At 40.1% G+C, this 25,658-nt stretch overlaps 1 protein-coding gene across 1 annotated transcript in view; it reads right to left on the bottom strand.

Moving 5' to 3' along the window:
• The window catches only part of LOC311519345 (uncharacterized protein), a gene marked incomplete at its 5' end in the record, with an annotated part of 44,329 nt that overhangs the window by 7,271 nt on the left and 11,400 nt on the right, over nt 1–25,658 (bottom strand). Inside the window, 3 exons of the mRNA XM_084625766.1 lie at nt 2,424–2,539; nt 4,088–4,216; nt 24,394–24,462. Of these exons, the coding sequence (XP_084481892.1) occupies nt 2,424–2,539; nt 4,088–4,216; nt 24,394–24,462 (314 nt within the window). The remainder of the gene's footprint in view (nt 1–2,423; nt 2,540–4,087; nt 4,217–24,393; nt 24,463–25,658) is intronic.

Here is a 25,658-nt window from a genome sequence, read left to right as displayed (position 1 = left end):
TGCCCCCCAAGCTATGGAAAATTATTACAGATGGGGCTCAATACTTTCCATTTTACAACCCTGTTTTTAATTGTTTATAACTTTTCCAAGCTCTAACCATTTGGGCTGATATTTCCCATGCTGGGTGTCAGCCTCAGGCTGAATTTTGTCAGAAAATTTCAGAAACATTGGTTCAGTTGTTTCCAGGAATGAGGTGAGGGAAAAAAACATGTTTTTCCCATGTTAAAAAATAATCTTTAGACCTTTTCTTTTAAATGCTTTTGGTCCTCCTCCCATGGAACAGGGACCTAAAATTTGGCAGGGGCAGGCCTTTGTGTCAGGAAGGTGCCTTTTGCTGTCCCTGTGAAAATCTGCCCAAATGTGGCCAAGTCAGGCAGGGATTCCACAGATAATAGGCTCCTGTTTAAGCAACCCCAGTTCATCTCCAGAGCAGATCCATCCTGTGCACTGAAAGAAGCAGGGGTCCTGTGGAAGAAATAGTATGTGATCATGCAATGAAGAACTGTATCATAATGCATACACACAAGTTGTCTAATTATGGTTTCACTGGAAATCTGAATTCTGGCATTGAGTACTTGACTAATTATTGAGTGCTTGACTTTGCAACCTTATTAATGTTCTTACACCATTTTGTGTGTGTGTGCAATTTAAATATGGAGACAGGGCATATTAAGATACACTATGATCAAGTGTTAATAATAATAAATGCATTTTTTTCCATTTTTGGCATGCTCTATTATAAAGCAAATTTTGTAGTGAAATCATGCAGCTTTGTTATAAATTATGACATATGAGACATCCAATGTAAACCATCATAAACTAGTTGGCTCAAATTCATCTCCAACGTGTCTCCCTGGGTTTCAGAGGACATAAGAACATAAGAATGACCATACTGGGTCAGACCAAAGGTTCATCTAGCCCAGTATCCTGTCTTCCAACAGTGACCAATGCCAGGTACCCAAGAGGAAATGAACAGAACAGGTAATCATCAAGTGACCCATCCCCAGTTGCTCATTCCCAGCTTCTGGAAAACAGTGGCTAGGGACACCATCCCTGCCCATCCTGGCTAATAGCCATTGATCAACCTATCCTCCACGAACTTATCTAGTGCTCTTTTGAACCCTGTTATCGTCTTGGCCTTCACAACAACCTCTGGCAAAGAGTTCTACAGGTTGACTGTGTGTTGTGTGAAGAAATATTTCCTTTTGTTTGTTTTAAACCTGCTGCCTATTAATTTCATTTGATGACCTCTACTTCTTGTGTTTGAGAAGGAGTAAATAACACTTCCTTATTTACTTTCTCCATACCCATCATGATTGTATAGACATCAATCATATCCCCCATTAGTCATCTGTTTTCCAAGCTGAAAAGTCCCAGTCTTATAAATCTCTCCTCAGACGGAAGCCGTTCCATACCCCTAATAATTTTTGTTGCCCTTTTCTGAACCTTTTCAAATTCCAGAATATCTTTTTTGAGATGGGGTGACCACATCTGCATGCAGTGTTTAAGATGTGGGCATACCATGGATTCATATAGAGACAATATGACATTTGATATGATATGATATTTTCTGGAGAATAACTACGGATGGTATCTGACCTTCCACGTTTAAATGAAAACTGTATAACTAACTCATTTAGGCCAAAAGTTGTTCTTGTACCCCCATGACATGAATTGGGGTGAAGCAGAGAATTAGAAGTTAAGTGATGGGGTCCTGAGCCATGCTGTCTGTGCAGGTAACATGGCTCAGATGTTTAGGGGAGCTCACTCTACAATGTCTCCTACTGCTGCTTGATAAAATACACATAGTGCACTGCCCCAACATTTGTTGAACGTGTGCAGGAGGGTCAGCGGTCTTGTCAAGAGGTATATGTCCCCTCAGCATTGTGAAGTACATTAGTCAGGCATACAGCCTCATACTCAAGGGATAGCACTAAATCATGCCTAGTCTGGTTCTCGCAGAGGTGAATTGAAGAAGTTCTCTGCACCATCTTCTCCAGATAGGGCAGAATTTTGCTATTTGCTAATTCTGTCATCAGTGAGTGCCAACACTTTTGCCCTAGAGTTATATTCATCTTAAACAAAAAACAGTGGCCATTGTGAATGCCATTTTAGCCCTGGTTTTGAGCTTCATGCCATTAAAAAGAGAGTAACATTCTTGAGTAACAAGAATTAGCAGTGCTGGCACCAGAATTCACTTAACTTGATGTTATCCCTTCAGTACCTGAGTAAGCAGAGTCACTAGCACTCTTACTTTAAACGGCAGTGACAAAACAGCTAAGGCTCTTGCCCAAGATAATGACCCCCCAAAAGATAACCTCACAGTAAAATCAGTGACATTTGTTTGCCTACTTTGCCAGTTGTAATGAAATATGCCATTATTACCTGATTTTAGATTATGAAGAATACTAAGTGATATTTACTTCTTTTGGAAAGGTTCTCAGGAACATAATGAGACAAACAAGATGTTTATCTTTTGTGGCTGCTGCAAACCTCCTGCGCGCAACACATTCCTTTTTGTCTTTTTCGAAGTCAAATACTAAGGAAAATACATTAGACTCCATTAGAGTGTGAGCATATGATTCAACTTCCAAATCTAAAGCCATAAATACAGGGTTCATTTAGTATTAAGAAAGAAAGAAAGAAAGAAAGAAAGAAAGAAAGAAAGAAAGAAAGAAAGAAAGAAAGAAAGAAAGAAAGAAAGAAAGAAAGAAAGAAAGAAAGAAAGAAAGAAAGAAAGAAATTGCCTAGGGTTACCTACTCTGAAGCAGCGAAAAATAGGACAAATGTGAGATTCATCAAATGGAAATTGTTCATTGGGAAAAGAAATTAAGCTGGCTACTTTGAAGAAATAGCCATCTATCATAGGATCATGGGATCATTTTGATCCTGAAATGGGGAAAATGGGAAATATTCTGTTTAAATTGTTATTATAGTATTTTTCCATACTTGGAGAGCAACTATATATTGTACTTTAAGATAGAGCCAACTTTATTTTATACGAAGGGAACAAAAATATAAAGAACTAACATAAGGTCCATATGAGAAACTCACAATGTGTATGTGTCTCCTCTGAAGGCTGCATATGAACACAAAATGGCTGTTTCTTTCCATTTAAAGGTGCAATCCAGAAGAAACACATCATAATATATACCAGTTACTTGCACAATTACTGAAGGATATAGAATACAGAAGGAAAATTATGTTGCCTCCCTCCAAACAAAACCCTGACTTTTCGTTACACATAAGAAAAAGAATTGCTTAGGTGATCCCTTCCTTCCTCTGCTTCTCAGAGAACTGGTCATCAGAAATGTTGCAGCAATTTTCTGTTTGCAAGCTATATATTAGTGCTGTGTGAAATATTCACTGCTAAAGGGAGAAGATTCAAAATTTTCCCCTTTTTACTTTCATGGAGCTTCCAACATTAGAATTAGTCAAAGATTTCTTTTGTCCACTGAAATTCACAGAAGAAGAATATATTTCATATACACATTCAGAATTTTCTTTTGACCTTAGAGAAATTTTGGACATGGACATAGATTCCTTTTAGAAAACTACTTTTTCCTCTCCCAGATAAGAACTGATTTTGACTTTCAGGAAGGAAGACAGATTGCTGAACTAACTGGACAGAACGACAGATGTTATTCTTCAAAATCAGAAAACCCTCTGGGGGACCCTGGGATGAATTTTGCATAATTTCAGTTTTTTTTAAAGAAAACTAAGAAAAGAAACATGATATTAGCATTAAAGGCCTGATCCAAAGTCTGTTGAAGTCAATGAGATCAAGCCCTAAATCATGTTGAAAAGGAAATAAAAGAACAGAAGAAAATGAAAGAAAACAGAAAAATAAAGTTTAACAGTTTGTTGTAAAGATATTTGGGACCAAAAAACTAGCTCATTGGTGGAGAGGGGTTTGTTTCTATAAAACAAGGACAGTCAAATAATCCATTAGCATGAAAGAAGGAGAATAGGGATGAAAGAGAGAGTGAGGATGAAAGACAGAATGAAGGATTCTAGAATAGACCTGGGGAAAAACGGGAGAATTTCAATGCATATTGTAATAGCGTCTGGCCATCTACTTGCTCACCTGCATATGACTCCCCTCTGTGCATACATATTTCCATGCTTTCACTTTGTTGCAGTATCTGGTCCTCTGTTTGATAAGATAATACATTAGAGATCCAATTAAAAAGGGAGGCATATTCCTCTGTCATTCCTATACCATTGAGTCAGCAAAGAAAATGAATGAATGACAAAAGTGTCAGCAGTAAACCATATTTTATGACATATTTCTACTTGACAGTAATTTAAATATGCACCTTTTTTAATAAAAACAAAACCTGCAGAGTTCTACTTTATCATGCAGTAAGTTCCAAACGTAATAGATAAATAAAAGTTGTGTACTTGAGTTATATATAAATTTAAATTAAATATTATATATATGTATTAGTGCTCCAAAGCGACCTAAATGTTTTTGAAAATCTCACCTAATATTTTACTGTTTTCCTTAACAACAAATGTGAGGTTGAAAGTGTGTTTCACTGGAGTACAGCCAACTCTGACAATAGATATTACACTTTCTTTGAAAAAATTCTACTCCTGTTAAAAAAAATGCCAAATTTTAGCATGTCTGATAATGAGGAGCTACAGGATACAGCCAGTTCCCTGCTGCCATATAAACCTTCATCACCTTCCATCGCATGCCTGACTTATGCCCCTAAAATGTGTAAAAATGTACACAAAAGTCACAATAATAACTTACGAGGAGATTGATGGCTTGAAATGTAACCTGAGAATGGAAAATGGTTTTTTATCATCCCCCAGGACTAGATTGTAACCTTAAAATCAAGCTTGAGGTGGGGACAATGCTGCTGCAGGAGCAGGGCTGGAATCAGACTGACTTTGCCTGTGTGTCAACACTTCAGTTAAACACCTGTGGCTGGCCCATATCAGCTGATTCAGGCTTGAGCTGGGAGGCTGTAAAATTGTAGTGACTGTAGATGTTTGGGCTTGAGCCCAGGTTCTAGGACCGCACGAGAAGGGAGGGCACCAGCGCCCAGGCTCCAGCCTGAGCCCAAATGTTTACACTGCAATGTTACCACCCCACAGCCCAGCCTGAGTCAGCGGGTGTTTAACTGAAGTATAGACATACCCTGAGTATCACAATCAGCTTCCTGCTTCCCTATTGCTCCCTTTTGCTAGTTGAGTTTACTTTATCCTCTGCTCTGGTGAACATGTTTGGTGGGAGGCAGAGCCAAGGACCCCATCTTCCCCCTTCCTCCTTAAGGCTCTGGTGTTGTGGGCAGCCTGGTCCGAGGAGTAGGGGGATCCCTATATTCCTTTACCCATTGTATGGACACAAAGCCAGACTCTCTACTGAGCAGGAGCTAATTTGTTATTTTGACATTTAGGTATGTGACCCTGTCTTCCATATGCACAACAATATCCATTATTACAAGATGACACAAATATGTATCTTTTTTTTTTTTGGAGGGGCGGGTGTTTGATATTATACTGGATTACCTGAGAATACCTGTCACTGATCACTAACAGCCAGACTGGGGCTGAGGCTGTGTACCAGTACAGGGGGATAATGTCCCCGCAAGGCCTGGGTTTAGGTCTGGGTCTGTAGTGATACGTTGGTGGTGCATGCCCTCTATTGTCCTCCCTTTCCCAAAACAGTGGGTAAGAGGGGTGGGGATGATAATGTTGGCTAGAAGCAAATTATTATCCTTCTGTGGTAAGTGAGGTGGCACACAATGTGATGTCCCATAGCCAGGGCTTATGGCAAAATCACAATTTAGCCCTAAATCATACTAAATACACAAAGGAGGGAAGAGTTAATATTATTGTTGCAATCTTAATTGAATGCTGAATGCTGAATGTTGAATGCTTCACTTTGCAACCATAACATTATTTTAATGTTATATTTTGTATGAAATTTTCTGTTATTGATTTAAAGAAAATTAAACCACAAATTCCATCAGGTACAACTGTTGGTAATCAATGGACCAGAAATCCTGTTTCTTCCCCTATTTACTTTTGCTCTTTGAATAAAAAGAGACAGGACTTCAAGTCCTGTCTCCCACCCAATGCATATTTACTATGGTATAAACTACTTCTCTACACAGCCTTCCCCACACATCTTCACATTTTGTATAGAAATTGGAAACACTACTTATAAACACTCTTTATAAACTTCCCTAACTTGCCCATGCATGTGCATTGCCTGTGGAACATAGACAAACAGATACTTGATCATAGTTAAAAAGACAGTGTGCATATATAAAAATATGTGTTTGAAACCTTTTTTTTTTAACTTTCACAGATCACAATTAGTTCTTACAAAACCCCAGACACTATTTTGTTCAAAATATGTATATTTGGGGGAAATGCATTTTCTCTCTCTCTCTCTCTCTCTCTCTCTCTCTCTCTGCAGTTTTTAAAATGGCTGAACTAATTTTGTTCAAACTTTTATTTAAAAAAAATCTCCTGGACTGAAAACAAACGTGCTCAGTTTCAACCTGAAAGGTAAAAAATTAAGAAAGCTTCAGAGTTAGCAACACTTTCTTTCTTTCTTTCTTTCTTTCTTTCTTTCTTTCTTTCTTTCTTTCTTTCTTTCTTTCTTTCTTTCTTTCTTTCTTTCTTTCTGTTAGAACAGAAACACCCATGCAACTATAGGTGCCACAATGTGCCATCAAATTATTTTACTCTTTCACTGCCTCTAATTTTTCTCTCTCTTTTTTTTTTAATATTTAGCTTTTTGCTTACTGAATCAATAGCCTCATATTTTTATATTTTTTCTAGCCACAGTGCTAGTTACTAATCAAAGATGATATTTGACTAACAATAGGATTTTGATTAGTGGTTAGTAAGAGTTACTCTATCAAAGTTCTGTTTTCACTTTCCAAAATACTGTTTTTCATGTACTTTTATGTTTGCTTGTATGCATGTAAGTAGCATACTGTACTTTGCAATCAAGAGAACAAAAGAAAATCAAAGAAATGCCCACCTTACTCAGTGTGGCTTTTTCAATTTTTATGTTACACATATCTCCCACTATGGTTCTGATTGATAGATTTTGAACCTAGGAGATTGACAGCATGTAGGATGTAATCAGTAGGAAGAAGAGTGGAGTGTTCAGCTTACAGAAGAGTGGCCTACCTGCACAATAGCACTAGGAGTTGTCACAGCTGCCTGCCTGTTAGTGCACTTGAAGGAGAAAATGATAAACAGTGGCTGTGAAACAGATCCAAAAAAGTGATGTAAGTGCTGCCTTTTTAAAATTATGATTTGCAATGTGGGGTCCTGCCTTCAGGAGCTTGATTTCTTCGCTTTAAGGTTACATTAAATGCTAGTTTCTTACATGAGATGGGTGGGCAGATAGGGATGGAGACAACATTGTTATGGCTTCTGAGCAGGCAGGAAGTTCAGGCCCCAAGAGTGGATTTTTTCCTTGCTGGGAGAGAAACAAGTTAGAGCTAAATTGTTCTTGCTCAATTCCTAAGCAAGGGACGACATATACTTAAGCTGCTCTCGAATACACCAACAGCTTGCCTACACACACAGTGGAACTGAAAGACGCACATATGTAAACCACTTGTATTTAAATTGAAATAGAACACTCTGATTCCCAGGTAAGGAGTGTCCATACTCAGACTTGCACCAAAATAACTAAAGATGTGCACTGCAACCAGTTTAGTTATTTCAATTCCTCTGTGTATAGACAAGCCCCAGAAAACAGATTGTGATTCAAGCCACATTTTGCTCCCCAGTATTCTCCCTTGCTCCATGTGAGGAAGTATTCTCTGCCAGTTCTGTACCTAAAGCCGATTATTTCTCCTGTTGCACCTGTTCAGCTGGAGAGAAAGCAAAAACTCCCTCCATTCCCTGCTCCTGTCTGTGTACCCTCTACCCGCCTGTGCAGGACTGGGATTGACAGTCCCACAGACGCTGTTCTCTTTCCATTCTACTAATTGCAATACAGGAAGCAAGTACAGGAAGTAAAGGTGCACCTATCACCCCCTGACTTCCTGGCATGGATGCATAGGTAGGATCACAATCTGTCCCTTAATCAAGTGACACATTCTAATATAATGTAATTTATTTATAGACATATGTACAGGCTTGAACAGGGATATCATCTTGAACAGAAGGCACCTACCCTAGTCCACAAATGAGGCATGCCACTTTCAGAACTCCAGCAACCATGTGTATTAAGACCTGTACTATATATTTGTAAGACCTGAGTGCCAAAGCCACACCTCCTATTCGCATGGGTTTTGCTGCTTTCCAACGCAAAAGGAAGTGCACCTGAATTCAGATTATTAGTTATCATTTTTATTATTATATTTTATTTTTATCTTTACAACTCCCAAAAATGCCCCCAGGCACTTTACAGAATAAATAGGCTAGACCCCTGTCCCAAAGAATTTACAATCTGATTTTAGATATGTTGTGGCAAGTCCAAATTAAAAAAAAAAAAAAAAACAATAAATAAGGCTATGATACCAGGCTGCCAAAATAAGATTAAGGTTAGGCATGTGCATGGATCTCAGGAATTCAGGGGTAAACCTCTGCACTTAAAACAAGGCTCCAGTGTCTGCTTTGATAGCATATCAAGTTTGGAGTCACCATTTGTCGTCTATGGCTAAGTGAATTTATTATGGAGAGGTTGTTCAGTCCAGTCCCCAGCACCCATGACACAACTAAGTATTATCTAGAGTAGACCATCCTTGACAGGTGTGTTTGTTTAACCTACTCTTACAAATCTGCAATGATGGAGATTCCACAACCTCCTTAGGCAATTTATTCCAGTACTTAACTACCCTGGCAGTCAGAAAGTTTTTCCTAATGTCCAATCTAAACCTCCCTTGCTGCTCGTTTAAGCTCATTGCTTCTTGTCCAATCATCAGAGGTTAACAAGAACAATTTTTCTCCCTCCTCCTCATAACAACCTTCTATGTACTTGAAAACTGCTATCATGTCACCTCTCAGTCTTCTCTTCTCCAGACTAAACAAACCCAATTTTTTCAATCTTCTTTCAAAGTCATGTTTTCTAGACCTTTAATTATTTTTGTTGCTCTGCTCTTCCAATTTGCCCACATCTTTCCTGAAACGTAGCACCCAAAAATGGACACAATACTCCAGTTGAGGCCTACTCAGCGTGGAGTAGATTGGAAGAATTACTTCTCGTGTCTTGCTTACAACACTCCTGCTAATACATCCCAGAACGATGTTTGCCTTTTTTTGCAACAGTATTACACTGTTCACTCATATTTAGCTTGTGATCCACTATGACCCCAGATCCCTTTCCACAGTACTCCTTCCTAGGCAGTCATTTCCCATTTTGTATGTGTACAACTGATTGTTCCTTCCTAAGTGGAATACTTTGCATTTGTCCCTAATTAATTTCATCCTATAATGAGGATAAGTCTCTTCCTCATCTTATGGAGTGTACTCCAGTGCATTGGCATTACTATTGAAAGGCCTAACTTCAGTCAGGCTTCTTAGTATTGATATCTGAGTTGTATTAGAGACAATGTACTGTGTGATTGTAGTTGTCATGGTGGTTCTCTGGAGGAGAGGTGGACCTTGATATAGTAGTTCCCCTTTTAATGGGTTATTAGGCATGTAACAAACTGAAGTAGATTCTTAGGAGTTGTTAAAATTCTACCCTCAAAATAAGGGGAGGATGGGAGTGTTGATAAGGTTGGAGAACCTCATGGAGTTCATGCTCATCCTTCTTCTTTGTGCACCTCCAGCACATAGGGTCAATCAGGGGCTGATGGGGTCACATGGTGTATTCATCACACTGTCTTCTTAAGGATGTTATGATTATACTTTGTCCATATGCAGTGTGGAGATGATTATCTTTGACATGAAATTCTATGTTAGTCAGTAGTATGAATCTGATATGATAGCAATATTGATATCACTTTTTAAAAGTACAGTTGATTTTAAACATTGACAGTTGAGCCATTCCATTATTGTTATTATGTTATAAATGGCCAAGACAGGTTACTTCACATTATGACTAAGGGCAATTTTCTGCTCTCTGATTTGCAAGATGGATTTCAACTCTGTTATTGGCCACTGACAGGAGATCCATGTATGAAGTTTGTGTGGAAACTCCTTGTTAAAATATTTGCACTGCATCATTACTGCCAATTCCCTCATATAGTCTCAACAAGTTTGTCTGCTGTCAATAAATCTTGAGCAATCTGGAGCACTTAGAAAAATCCCAGAAGGCACTGTGTTCTTCTGATTCTAGAAAACCTTTGATTGCATGAAATTTAAAGTTTACAAGACCTGCTAAATTGCCCCATCTGCACTAAGAACTGACCTCAGTGAATTGTTGCTGAACTGGTGTTGGAACCAGTTTAGCTGCGAGTGTACACAGGACAATTCAACAAATTTATTGAAAATATGAATTCTACCACAAAACCAATCACCCTTGCTATAATGGTGTCAAAAAACATGTTCTCCTGTCTTCCCTAGCAGCTATACGCTGATTCAGGAGGACCAGTTGCTGACAGTTGTTGTCAGTAACAGGACAATTTCCAAGCAAAGATATGGTTTCAGATGGATTTTGTGGGATATTAGAGAAGATAAATACTGGTGTGATGATTTATTTTTTCCACATTGCTTTGCCCATTCAATTTGAAACAGCTGAGTTCCAAATGTCTGATAAATGTTGGTTGTAATGAAAATATGTACAGACTTGTAAAGTTGAACTATAGTGTGACTGTTGGATGCTGCTATATTATCAATGTTACTCAGCACTACAGGCAACATTGGTAAATTCTCAGCTACAAGCGAAATAGGTTCTGTGTTTCAACAAACTCCTTATCTGCTATTGCAGCTCACATGTCTAAAACTTCCTTCCTTGTCAGGAAGTTCTTTCGAATGGTTTTGAAATCACTGACTTTGTTCAATGGGGTGTTATCAGTTCCTTTCCAATCCTGTCACAGAAAGTGCCTGGAGAATAGACTAATTTCCTACTTATCTGACTACTGTTTTTTACAAAGACTCTGAACTGTAATCTATTTTGTGGCTAATCCTTTAGTTTAAGTCCCTATTTATGGGCATAGTCAATGAGATAGAAGTAGCAAAATAGCAATCTAACCCCCTCATACCATAGAGGGACAGAGGAAGAGAAATTGCCAGAGTGTGCAGATTTCATCTACATTCTCTTTGATACTGAGATTCTTCTGGCACTGTTATTAGGGATTTGTCAGCATTTTCATCTGAAACTTTGATTTTTCAAGACTTTTTTTGTTGCATAGGCTGGTGACAAAGCTTTTGACTTCAATGGGAAGTTGATCCCTATTTCCTGCGTCAGTCTGGCAGATTTAAAAAATCTCTTGCCTCTGCCTTTGTGCCACCTATCTTCACTGTAATGAAATGCCATGAGTCAGAACACTGCTCATGTCTGTCTATGAGAATTCAGTATGAAACTGTGCTAGCAGCCCCAACAGCCACTGCAATGTGCAATGTAGAGGAGATGGGTTAGCCCAAACCTCTGAGCTACAGCTCAGAGGAGAACACCTTTTGGGTTTTGAAGCATTGTTTCAATATCTGCTTGCCTTGGCTTTATTCATACTTTCCTACCGTGGTAAAGAACTTGGAGATCCTTGGAATAAAGGCACTTTATAAAGGTTAGATTGAGACTTGGGTGACATACCTGTGCAGGGGAGAAAGGGTGAGTAAGAACCAAAATACCAACACCACACATTGATAAAACAGTTAGCAGAAGTAAGTAGATGCTACACACCCTCTGACTCTCTTCCCAGAGCAGATTGGTGGGGAGGAGTGGAGAATGGATAGGGCCTTGGTTACAACCCTGTTCACTGTCCAGCATAGCTGAGCCAGTGCAAGAGTGGGATGGAGGGTTGTAATCTGCTGCTGGCATAGGCCAGTAAGAAATTTCTATCTCTTTTAAAGCAAAGTACAAACAGAGTATTGACTGAGGCTTCCTAGAGCCACAATTCATTCCCCGGGATGCCGCTGGTGTGCAGGAGCTTCTCACCTTCCTTTGCTAGGGATGTGTCTGAGAGAGACAAAGTACAGTAGAACCTCAAAGTTATGAACACCAGCGTTACGAACTGACCGGTCAACCACACACCTCATTTGGAACCAGAAGTATGCAATCACGCAGCAGAGACCAAAAAAAAAAAAAAAAGAACTAATACTGTACAGTATTTTGTTAAACATAAACTACGAAGCAAATAAAGGGAAAGTTTAAAAAAAAGATTTAACAAAGTAAGGAAATTGTTTCTGTGCCTGTTTCATTTAAATTAAGATCATAGAATCATAGAATATCAGGGTTGGAAGGGACCTCAGGAGGTCATCTAGTCCAACCCCCTGCTCAAAGCAGGACCAATCCCCAATTAAATCATCCCAGCCAGGGCTTTGTCAAGCCTGACCTTAAAAACCTCTAAGGAAGGAGATTCATAGAATATCAGGGTTGGATGGGACCTCAGGAGGTCATCTAGTCCAACCCCCTGCTCAAAGCAGGACCAATCCCCAATTTTTAACCCAGATCCCTAAATGGCCCCCTCAAGGATTGAACTCACAACCCTGGGTTTAGCAGGCCAATAGCTCAAACCACTGAGCTATCCCTCCCCCTGATTCCACCACCTCCCTAGGTAACCCATTCCAGTGCTTCACCACCCTCCTTGTGAAAAAGTTTTTCCTAATATCCAACCTAAACCTCCCCCACTGCAACTTGAAACTGACCATTACTCCTTGTTCTGTCATCTGCTACCATGGAGAACAGTATAGCTCCATCCTCTTTGGAACCCCCTTTGAGGTAGTTGAAAGCAGCTCTCAAATCCCCTCTCATTCTTCTCTTCTGCAGACTAAATAATCCCAGTTCCCTCAGCTTCTCCTCATAAATCCTGTGCTCCACCCCCCAATCATTTTTATTGCCTTCCGCTGGACTCTTTCCAATTTTTCCACATTCTTTTTGTAGTGTGGGACCCAAAACTGGACACAGTACTCCAGTTTTGTTTTGTTTGAATGTTTTTAATCTTTAAAAAATATAAAATTGAAATGAAGTTCAAAGAGAAAAATAATTTTGAATAAAAAGTCAAAATATTTCATTTCAAAATTGTTCAAATGAAATGTTTTCATTTTTTTTCAGAATTTGTTGTTTTGGTTTGGTTTCAACCCAAATTTACAAAATATTTTGGTCAACCCAAATCTGAATTTTTGGCTGAAAAAAGTTTTGGCTAAAAAATTGTGCCCAGCCATAGTCACAAAGCCTTAAGGCGCTTCTGAAGAGCAGAGACTTGTGCTGGTGTCATTGTACAAAAATTCCACTCCCCACACTGTTATGCAGCATCCTGGGTACAAACCAGAAATTCAAAACCATGAGGACTTCTTTGGAGGTTTATGTCCCTTCCCACTCATCCTTCTTTTTTCATTAAGAAAACTCTAAAATATTAAATGCAAAAGATCTACATTCATGCAATGTTAAAGCTGCAAGGCTAAATACTAAAATGCCACAATTACATCTTTTCTCTGAGATGTAATTCATCAGTACTGTAGGTTAGTATGTATTGGTAAACATAACTGAATCAGAAGGTCTAACCTGAATATAGTTAGGAATTTTTTATATGAAACATCCAATGACCCAAAACTAATTCTCCAGGTGGGGTAAATTAGTGGACAATGCTTTCTCCAAGAAAAGAAATTAACAAGCACAGATAAGTTTTCTCTTTCCAAAACATGTCTGCAAATCATCACAAAAGGGATAATACTAGCAGTGAGGATTACAGTAACTCCATGGAGAAAATAAAACTATTTATTTAAATACTATTAAAATAGATGGGGGAGGGGAGGAAGGAGCTAGCTTTCAGCCTTCTAAGAGAGTTCAGAGAACTTTTCTACCCAAAGAAGGCAATATGTCCAGCTTATAGTGGTTGTCAAACATGTTGCCTGATATTTTTCTTTATCCAACTCACATGCCCTTCATGTCAAACACAGCATAAAGATGCTGTTACCCTAGTAGAGCAGGTTTTATTCCCATGAGGTGGAGCAACTTCTCTTGATTTATATGTCTCCTGATCTGCTTTGCTCTCTAGATCATATAGGCTTTTTTTCCCTACAGCATGGATGAAGAGAGATGAATATTGGTGCTGATTTTTGGTTCCTTTGAGGTAAATTTTGGCAGCTCTCTAGGCATCTGACTAGTTTCAAGTTATTTCCTTTTTATGTGAGGGATTTTGGTAAAATGAAAGGAAACCTAATTCTTGGACCTTGGACATAAATAATGCTGTTTTCTGTAATGCCACCTTATCCTTATGAAATATACAATACTTGTTATACAAATAAGAGTCCCCAGTTCAGATAGGTATCAGGATTTTCATTTCTATTGGCATTTTTAAAAGTCTGATGGTGTCCATTTAAAAAAAAACCCAAACAATTTAAAAATCCCACAACATTAAAATAACATTAAGGTTTCCAAGTGAACCACTCATAGGTCAAGAAATGCCCCCACAATTTTGATTCAGCCCCTTGTGTGTTTGCCTTTTGATACAGTATTTAATTAAATGATTACATACTATTTCTTCCACAGGATGCCTGCTAATTCAATGCACATTCTTAACTCCGAGAGACAGTGCTCAGTGAATGAGACAGCTGTTCAATATATTTATTCTTATTGCTAAGTTTGTGACCTTATGCTTTGTACACTGTGCAGTACATAAACCCTAGATTAAATGAGAAGGCTCCTGTGAACAAGTGCTTTGTATATTACACACAGTTCAACTTCTGGAATGAATAAGGCAGGCGTGCTACAGCTTCGTTCCCTCTACTACTTTGCCTCATTCCACAAGAACCTTTGTATATTATGTGAAACGAAGCAAAGTTCCTTTGCAGCCCCTTCATTCTACACACATCAGATCATATTTCACATGCACCTACAAATTAAAAATTAAATTCCATTCCACTTGCTTAGGCGTGCAGTGCAACTGCAACAGAATGGTGACAGCTTAAAAGGAAATTTCTACTCCTCTTACATAGGTAGCATTTGCATTGCCAATAGGACACTGGCGAATCATTAGTGTGTTATGTGAAAAAAAGCCATGTATATGCACAATCGTCAGCTCTGAACCTTTTATAACTTGTTCAGAGCCATTTTTCACAGATCCATCAAAAAACACATCTATGAACAAGGAAATAGGTCCCTGCCAAACTTCAAATTTCTACCACTTCATGTGGATGCACAAAATCTCCACTGCCACCCCTGAGCTCTCTCTCACACACAGCCTTTCCCCCCTAGTCCAACCCTGTCATATACCTTGTGTTTTACTGAAGACAATCTGAGTGGCAAAATCTATCACTTCTCAAATATTTGTTCAGCCCTTTAGGTTCAGTATAGTTTTGATTTTTCCATTTTGAAATGTTTCTCTGTTACTACAGAGAAAATCAAATATAACACCAGGAGACCCTCTTCTACTGAAACTTGTTCTTCATAGAGGTGGGTATTGTTTTCAAAGCCTATTTGTGTGTCCTCTGATCAAGCAAGAACCTCAGTGTTGGCTTTGTGATTACACATCTGATAATTTGCAACATACCTTTTTGAGGTTGTCTTTTCCCATACTTTTGCCAAAACCTCTAGCTTGTTTCTTGTTTTGTCCAGTCACCACCACCTTTTCCAAAAGTCTCCTCAGAAAGTTTATCTCCATCAGAAATAACAGAAAATAGCAGCTGATTGGCATGGGTATTCATCTTCTGTGGTCTGAATCATAACTACCTTGTAAGAAACAGCATTTGATATATTAGCTTTGTAGAAATTAACTAGCGCTACTGGGAAAAAAAGCAAGGCTTGTAGTAGGAATTGGTAAACATGCCATTATGAATTTTGTCTCTCTTTTTCTTATACAGAAGAAAGTATTTCTGGAGTATAACAGAAGGAACACTGGCTCTTGCCTTTGAAGAACTTGATTTGAAATATTAAATATTCTAGAAGGGCTTCTCTGTCTATCTTTTTACACTATATTCTTCATAGTATTATTGGAGCAGCTTTGATAGTTAATATCATATGAACCTTCAGATTTCTTCAGTAAGGTACCAAGTTCCCATGTATTCTGTTTTGGTGCCTCTCCATCATGTAATAAAGAGTGAAATGAAGAATGGAATTCTGACACTCTCATGGGTACTTGACAAATATAGCCATCTGGCACGCACATATTTCACCACTTTGCCTATTTCTGTATCACAGACTACCATGTATTACTTGGGGATCTTCTTTTACTTTGGTACTTTTTTGTCATAGTGAAAAATAAATGCTGAGAACCATACTTTCTGTATTAATGAGACACCTTTTTCATAGTCTATTCAGTTGCTAAAAGAACGATTTGGCAAGGATTTTAAGTTGCTTGCACTGAAGGATTATGCTATAAATATGAAATTTTAAAGAATTACTAAATCCATTTTGAGACCATTTGATCCATCTGATGAGGTTCAATAAGGATAAGTGCAGGGTCCTGCACTTAGGACGGAAGAACCCAATGCACAGCTACAGACTAGGGACCGAATGGCTAGGCAGCAGTTCTGCGGAAAAGGACCTAGGGGTGAAAGTGGACGAAAAGCTGGATATGAGTCAGCAGTGTGCCCTTGTTGCCAAGAAGACCAATGGCATTTTGGGATGTATAAGTAGGGGCATAGCGAGCAGATCGAGGGATGTGATCATCCCCCTCTATTCGACATTGGTGAGGCCTCATCTGGAGTACTGTGTCCAGTTTTGGGCCCCACACTACAAGAAGGATGTGGATAAATTGGAGAGAGTCCAGCGAAGGGCAACAAAAATGATTAGGGGACTGGAACACATGACTTATGAGGAGAGGCTGAGGGAACTGCGATTGTTTAGTCTGCAGAAGAGAAGAATGAGGGGGGATTTGATAGCTGCTTTCAACCAGCTGAGAGGTGATTCCAGAGAGTATGGTTCTAGACTATTCTCAGTGGTAGAAGATGACAGGACAAGGAGTAATGGTCTCAAGTTGCAGTGGGGGAGGTTTAGGTTGGATATTAGGAAAAACTTTTTCACTAGGAGGGTGGTGAAACACTGGAATGCGTTACCTAGGGAGGTGGTAGAATCTCCTTCCTTAGAAGTTTTTAAGGTCAGGCTTGACAAAGCCCTGGCTGGGATGATTTAATTGGGGATTGGTCCTGCTTTGAGCAGGGGGTTGGACTAGATGACCTCCTGAGGTCCCTTCCAACCCTGATATTCTATGATTCTATGATCTTAATTTAAATGAAACAGACACAGAAACAATTTCCTTACTTTGTTAAATCTTTTTTTTTTAAACTTTCCCTTTATTTGCTTCGTAGTTTATGTTTAACAAAATACTGTACAGTATTAGTTCTTTTTTTTTTTTTTTTTGGTCTCTGCTGCGTGATTGCATACTTTTGGTTCCAAATGAGGTGTGTGGTTGACCGGTCAGTTCGTAACGCTGGTGTTCATAACTTTGAGGTTCTACTGTACTTTGTCTCTCTCAGACACATCCCTAGTAAAGGAAGGTGAGAAGCTCCTGCACACCAGCGGCATCCCGGGGAATGAATTGTGGCTCTAGGAAGCCTCAGTCAATACTCTGTTTGTACTTTGCTTTAAAAGAGATAGAAATTTCTTACTGGCCTATGCCAGCAGCAGATTACAACCCTCCATCCCACTCTTGCACTGGCTCAGCTATGCTGGACAGTGAACAGGGTTGTAACCAAGGCCCTATCCATTCTCCACTCCTCCCCACCAATCTGCTCTGGGAAGAGAGTCAGAGGGTGTGTAGCATCTACTTACTTCTGCTAACTGTTTTATCAATGTGTGGTGTTGGTATTTTGGTTCTTACTCACCCTTTCTCCCCTGCACAGGTATGTCACCCAAGTCTCAATCTAACCTTTATAAAGTGCCTTTATTCCAAGGATCTCCAAGTTCTTTACCACGGTAGGAAAGTATGAATAAAGCCAAGGCAAGCAGATATTGAAACAATGCTTCAAAACCCAAAAGGTGTTCTCCTCTGAGCTGTAGCTCAGAGGTTTGGGCTAACCCATCTCCTCTACATTGCACATTGCAGTGGCTGTTGGGGCTGCTAGCACAGTTTCATACTGAATTCTCATAGACAGACATGAGCAGTGTTCTGACTCATGGCATTTCATTACAGTGAAGATAGGTGGCACAAAGGCAGAGGCAAGAGATTTTTTAAATCTGCCAGACTGACGCAGGAAATAGGGATCAACTTCCCATTGAAGTCAAAAGCTTTGTCACCAGCCTATGCAACAAAAAAAGTCTTGAAAAATCAAAGTTTCAGATGAAAATGCTGACAAATCCCTAATAACAGTGCCAGAAGAATCTCAGTATCAAACATTTCCACTATGTTTAGATTAGTAAACCATTCCCTCCAGGAATGGTAATTTACATTAGTAAACCATTCCCTCCAGGAGAGCCTGAAAGCTCCATTCCTGCTGTGGGTACCTTCTCTTTCAATTTCCTTTGAAATCAGCTTCTCCCTCTATAGAAAATATGCAGCCGAATATTCCTCCCTGTTAAATAAGAATGGTGAAGAGCAAATAATTATTAAGATCAGTTAGTGGAAGAATTGGGAATAAAATTTAAAGACTCTAGACTTCAAGCCTATTTCGGGTTCCCTGAGGCTAAGGGAAGAATTACGGAAAACAAGGTTTCTTCTACCAGGCACCCACTATAATAATTACACAAGAAGGTTCCTTTCAGGAATATTTATGATAATACTATTTCTTTGTTTGGCAATGGCAAGATAGAAGCATCTTTTTTAAAAAAAAATGGAAGAAATAAGAAACTAATTTATATTTTATGCATCTTACGGTCTAGATCCATATAAAAAATTAACTATGTTTACCGTACCATCTGGTTGATTTGAAGGGGGGAGCGGAATTACTGAAACTAAGAAATCCAGTGAGACAACCTGTCTCAAAAACTAGCACAAGTACTTTCTGAATTACTTGTGTTGACACTCTAATGATGAGATTTGAAAGAAGCTCTCTTGTGATCAGAAAACTGATTTTTTTTTAATCTCAATTTATCAGTGGGAAGTGTATGAGGTTTGCTATATTCTGTATTCAATACAATCTTCCCCAACAAAAATTGTTACAACTTGAGTGCATCAGGAATAAAAAGAAAAAGAAAGTGACAGAGGAGACTCTTGCCAAAGCAGCAGCTGCTTCTGATCATTCATACTTAGCACACAAAGCTATTCATCTTCAAGAGATTTTGGCTCAACCCAGAAAACATTATAAAGCATTAGATACAGAAGCAGTTTAGTGACTGTGTCATATTTTATATTTTCTTCCTTCTTTTTCATTATCAGAGATATTTGTATTAATATGTAAACCATGTGGCCTGAAGCTATAAAGGGTAAGGAGCTCACCATCTGTTGATGAACAGGGGAAAGAATGGATCAGAATTCCAGAGGGAAAGGATCTTTCTGCTACTAACTATTGTTAAACAGGAGTAAGAGTGACCAAAAGTTTGCTAAGCTGATTACCTAGAATTCCAGATAAACAGTTCTATAGGGATGGAACTCTCAACTACCACCTACTGGAGAACAGGGGGAAATATTACTACAGAGAGTTTTCGTTTGCATAAGTTTTCCACTCAGAAAGCCTCCAAGTGACACTTTTGGGACTCAACAGAACTGTACATGATCTCCAAATTGGTGAGGTAATGGAACTGAACTAAGAGAGAAGAGAGAGAAAAAGAACTGTTACCCTGTGCCAAAGACTCTGCTTAAGAGTTCTATACATTACTGATCCTTCTTTACTAAAAACTTTATGAAGGGATTATGCAGAGGAGATGACACAAGGGCAGCTTTGTGGTGAGAGGGCAGCAGCTCTGTTAGGTGTTGGAGCCTCAAGACCAGGCCAAGCAGCCCTTTCCCTACAGGCTGGAGGCAGGCCTGCTTGAGCACACTTCAAGACTCTGGGACTATGCTGTCCACTGACTCCACACTCTGAGTAGGGTTAGTGGAGGGGATGGGGAATAACGTAAAGGGACATTTCCGTGTCAGATGGTCACACAGTTGGTGGGGAGCTAAGTTTAAGGACTTTTGCCAAAAACACTTTAGGGTGCGGAGTTACTTATTATTTGTATAAGCAGATTCCTGATTTCTTGTGATGATGTTTGTCCCAAGTTGATGCTGTGTTCCTTTGCCCCTAATGAAGATTTCCCTCCATGTTATACACAGACTCATTGCTTATGAGTGGGTAAATATTGTCTGTTTAGGGCACCCAGGGAAGATATTTACTTTTTAGTCAGGGCTCAATCTGGTGGTGTTTGTTGGTTTTAAGAGGAGCTCCTAGACACTTGAACCCTAGCCCTTGCTGCTACCACCAACACCTATCAGAAGGGTTATAAATACAAACTCTTGGTACCCAAAATAAACTCACGTACAAAATCCCCATTAAAATTAAGCTATTCACTTTCCTTCAGCTCTTTTTCCAATGTTTTTTTTCTCTCCCCATGCCCTTTTCATTTCAGGTCTATCAAGCTCAATGTTATCAGAGCTACTTATTCTTGTACTGGCTCAGGGTGGCAACACTAAATAGCTTGGATTTGTTAGAGTAATGCAGTGAATCCATACATCTCCTTTTGGTTTTTAATGAAGTCTAATTGGGGGGTTGTTTTGCATTTCCCAGATGGGCAGAACCATCATTCTCACAGGATCCATCTGAAAGCTCTCTTCTTTTAAAATATATTTTAAAATTACTCTATTATATTCAATGTGCTCTGCCCGTTTTAAGAGCATAGTTGAAAACTGAACTGAGAGGTAGCTCAGGTGGTGTTAGACCTACTTTCTTTGGGGAAGGGAAATGAAAGGTGCTGCAGGGGATGAACGCAGCATTGTGGGGTGGAGTTGGGAGGACCAGGTGCAATGCTGCAGCTGTAATGCCTGTTGCTCCTATATTGAATGAGTGTGCAGTGAAACAGTGCAGGCTCCAGGAAGATGATCTCACAATAATACTGCCAATGCCTGTGGAGTGTCAACAACATTTTTGTGTGTGGACATGTGTGTCAGTCTTCAGCTGCAGTCAAAATACACTTAGCTTAACTGGGTAGAGAGGCTCAAAGGAGGATTCATGTCACCTTTGCAGATCAGTGATCCTGGAGCTGGCAGGGTACCATCCTGACCACCATCATCATTTAGGACACCCTCAAGGATGCGGCAAATTATATCCAACAGCCAGGGATAGCTGGAGCAGAGTGGTATTCTGGCTGTAGCCCCTTTCTCTCAGCTATACACCTACCCGGGGGCTCTGAAGGCAGTTCTGGGCCACCCAGCTCCTCAGAGAAGTTCTTGGGAATCTAGATCCATTAGGTTACTAGGTTTCTTGTGTTACCAAGCAGCATAAAACAGATGGAATGGTGGGCCAAGTACCTGGTTCAAAGATTCACTGCAGGCATTGAAACCTACACTGACTTTTATTTCTAGTGTAAATAGTCTACTGCTGTATTCCTCTTCTACTCCAATATCCACGCTCTGCTGTATTCCTCTTCTCCTACTCCAATACCCACCTTCTACCAGCCTCTTTCACTGTGTTGTACCTTTTTCCTCCTCCCCTTTGTTTCAATCTCTTCCATTTTTTTGTTTGAGCCCCCCAGCCTTCTTTTTGTGTGTGGGGGGGCTGTCTTCGAGGATCCTCATTTCGTTCCTCTCCCACTTCTACATCCCACAACACTGTAACCCTCCCACTGATTGAGAATGGCTGGATCTGGCTCCTTTCATAGATTGTCAATTACTAGAAGTTCAGTTGGCCAGAAGGGGTGTCTAGAGAGCAATGCTTCCCCTCACTGGGTAAGCGTACCCCACAAAGCTCCTAGCCTCTGCTTGTTCAGGGAATGAGTAACTGAACCAAGTGGTGCAGTTTCACCTCCTTTTGTCACTCTTCTTTTTCCTCCTGCTGTTTTGCTTCCTCCTACTCCCCCAGGATTGTATCTGTGCTGCTATTTCTGAGCATAGCCCTTCCCAGATCCTAGTAGGAGCAGCTACCGATTGAAACTGATGCAATTCTTGTTGATCTCTTTATAACCCCTTGTTGGCAAAGTGCTAGGTGGTAAAGGCCAGACACATATGTGTTGCTTTGGCAGCGACAGTGTCTGGTGATAATTTAAATACCACCACAGTACTCTCCCATCAGCAGTGGAGGATTGTACTGTGTATTTCCCCAGGAACAGCAGCAGAGTGAAATTGCTGAACAACCAGTTGCTTTCTGCTCTTACTGATGCTGGCTAAGCACTAAGAGCGGGAGCTGAGGTGTAAAATACTCCAAGAGAAGTATTAATAAGACAATGTGAGGGTAGGTAATGAGGAAAATATAAGATTTAAACCCCTTTATAAACTGCACTGTCTTTAAATAGAATGTTCTTCAAGTCTACTGTGAGACACCAGAGGGTTTTAAAGTCTTGCAACCATACTCATTAACCACATTAAAATGAAAGAAGATCTCATGATTTTATAAGACATTTTTAACATTTATAACCAGTTGGCTCTAGAATGCCTTTAAAATAGTATTCAGGTTTTTTTCTAAAGACTGGAGGAGTCTACTTAGAGACAGAAAAGAGGGAACAAGGCCTTCTCAAGAGGGAGCAGGATATCATAATCCAGCCGGCTTCTTGCCTTATTATAAATGTACAGCAAATCTGAAAGGTTGGTATCTCCCACAGCCTCATTTAAAATGGAAATGTGTCCTGTTTTAGGCATCTATGCTTTTTCATTGTACAAACATCTCAATTCTTGGTAAACCAACTGTGAGAGCAGGGTGTTTTTAGAGACTGTAGTTTTCAGTCAACAACTGGAATCTGAGCATTTTACAAGGGGGTCAAGAGTAGCAACTAAAAAGCTTTTTTTCCTCAGAAAGAAGAAAGGATCACTTTAAAGCAGTGTTTTGTGACTGGTTAGTTCCAGGTCTAATCTAGAACTCAGAGTTTTTCTAGTCAGCAACTCAGGTGTCACAGAGAACCCAAGTTATGATTTTGATGGGACTACCTGCATGATCAGTAAGCACTGCTCACATGAGAAAAGGTTTGCAGGTTCAGAACTTTACCTTTCAATTTGCCTGAAGAAAAGTAAAAATGCTTGAACTCTTGAGTGGGCTCAAAATGGAGGGTAGAAGCAGACTACTCCTTCTTCCTAGTTAAAAACAAAGCTGTTTATTAATTATTGAGCATATATTAAAAGTATATATTCTTGTCAGATTCCAGTTGCTGAATGACTAAAAACTGGAGAGCTCTAAAAGAAGACAATGAAGGAAGGTAAATGTATAGTCTAAACTCAGCTAACCAGTTCCCACATTTGCAGTACCCATGCATCATCCCTCACGCTACTAAACAATCCTTAACAGCAAACCCTGCAGCAAACTCTAGTACCCTACTATTTAATATCTCCCACACAGCACTCCCTCAACCTTCCATTCAGCATCTCTCCACCTTCAGCATTGCTCACCCCTCAACATGGAGTACATTCTCACCAGCACCACCCAGGTCCTCATGACACAGTATACCACATCCAGCTGTTGCTACCCACCACCCTCCATCCATCAGCACCACAGCGTTGTTTTTTGCTGTTACCACATCCAGCAAAGGATTGTTGGGTGCAGCCAAAAGAACAATGAGAGTGGAGTCAAGGCCAGAACAATAGTTCGTTTTGGGAGATTGAAAATCCCTAGGCAGGAGTGAAAAGTGCAATAGCTCTTCCATTCCAGTGTTCTCAGTGTTCCTCTCCCACTCTTGTCTTTGTGCCTTTCTCTGTACAGTACCCTTTGCTTAAAATTCACTTCATGCCACATCACCATCCTGTCATCTTCCCACTCCCTCCTCCAAATCACACTTCTTCTGTGAAGCCTATAAACCCTAGGCATACCCTTTAAGAAACTGTATTGCACATTTAGTAAAAGGTGTATAAAACACCAAAACCCTTGGGAACTTCTACCACCTGTATGCCACCTACTAAAGCTTATTGGATTTACCTTCATCCTCTATTTTGCCCTCCTCCAACCCTTGTATCCACAATTGCATCTCAGTTTAGATTGTATACCCTTTAGGGCAGGGATCCTGTCTTTCATCTGTCTGTTAAGCACTGTGGACTGTACGCTACATAAATAATTACAAACACAAAAATACATTAAAAGATGCCCAGTCATCCTTAATTCTGGTATTTCTTTTGAGTGATTGACTTTTCAATAATAATGTTCTTTTAACATAGTTTTATGTGGAAGTACCTAGGGGTTTTTTTTTTAAACATACTGAGAAAACAGTCATTCTATCATGTGTCATCATATCGATATCCATGTTTCTCATCAACAGTGCTGGAAACTTTGGATCCACCACACAGATCTCTGCTACTTGAACTAATGGCATACCTGATAGCAATAGTGGGTCATCATCCAAATGAAGAGCAACACTTTTCCAGTGGGTCTCACAGATGTTTGCTGATGGACGAGAAATGGTGAAATTCAGGAATTTTTGGTTTAATTCCAGACTATGGAGGTCAGTGAGCTCTAGTGGGCAGAGTCTTCTGTCCGTTCCTCCCACCATAACCTCCTCTGCCCCTCCCTTCCAAACTGTCCTTGTCCCAGTCACCCTTCCCCTGACTTCTGGTCCCAGAACTATTCTTAAACCCTACCTAGTCCCAGTCACCACCTCATAGGTTTCTCATCCCAGTTTCTCATGCCCAGTAAGTCCTAGTCTGTCACCACATTCCCATTTCCTATTTCCATGCTCAGCCATCCCCAGTTTCCCCCCTCCTGGCTTCAATATATCTCTTGCCCACTACATAGCCTCCAGGCACCTCCCCTCCCCTGTTTCCCTCCCTCCACTGGCTTTCAGTTCCAACCTCCCTCACTGGGCTCCTTGTCCAGTCTCAGTTTTCCCCTTCCCCAGCTACTTCACCCTTTATCCAAATCACTCCCAGTTCTTTCCCTGCACACTGGCTCCTCAAGTCTTTCCCCCTGACCACTGGTTCTCAGTCAGTCTCCTTGCCCAGGCAGTTTCAATCTCCCCACAGGCTCCTCATCCAACCTCAGTCTCCTGCCACATGTGACTTTTAATCCCCTCTGGTGCCCAGTTTCCAGTCTCCTTGTCCAACCCACAATTCCCAGTTCCGGTTTCCCTATCCCCCACATCCAGCCTCTGTCCTAGTCTCATCCCCCAGACTCCTTGTCCCAACCTACTCTTCCCATTTCCTCCTCCTCGCAGATCTGTCTTTTGTCCCCTCTTCATTCAAATCAAGAAATTAGGCAGCTTCCTCCTCTGTTCTGCCTGGGCCCAGCTGAGGGAGGGAATAGGGGAGTGTCACTGAGTGTATAGGAGAGACAGGCTCTCAGCTCACAGTTTATGTCCCTGGACCCAACTCTACCTGCAACATATCAGAACTACATTTGCAGAGAAAGTCCTTATCAACCCCAGAATGGGCTGACCCACTGTGGATAGAATCTTTGGGGACTATAGCTGCTAAAATCTAAGACCTCTCTACAGAGCATGTGTAAATTGAGATTTTTCAAAGACTTATAAATTGGTCACATTTGGATGAATTTTCAAGACACACCCTTTTATGCTAAACCTCCTTCTCTCACTCAATCATGTCTTGGTTCTTCTCTTGCCTTAGCATGAAAACCTGTGCATCCAA

Source organism: Lepidochelys olivacea (assembly GCF_965140295.1).
Source record: "Lepidochelys olivacea isolate rLepOli2 genome assembly, chromosome: 4".
Taxonomy (NCBI): Eukaryota; Metazoa; Chordata; order Testudines; family Cheloniidae; genus Lepidochelys; species Lepidochelys olivacea.
The sequence above is the reverse complement of the archived record's forward strand: the minus strand, read 5'-3'. Positions and strand labels throughout refer to the sequence as shown.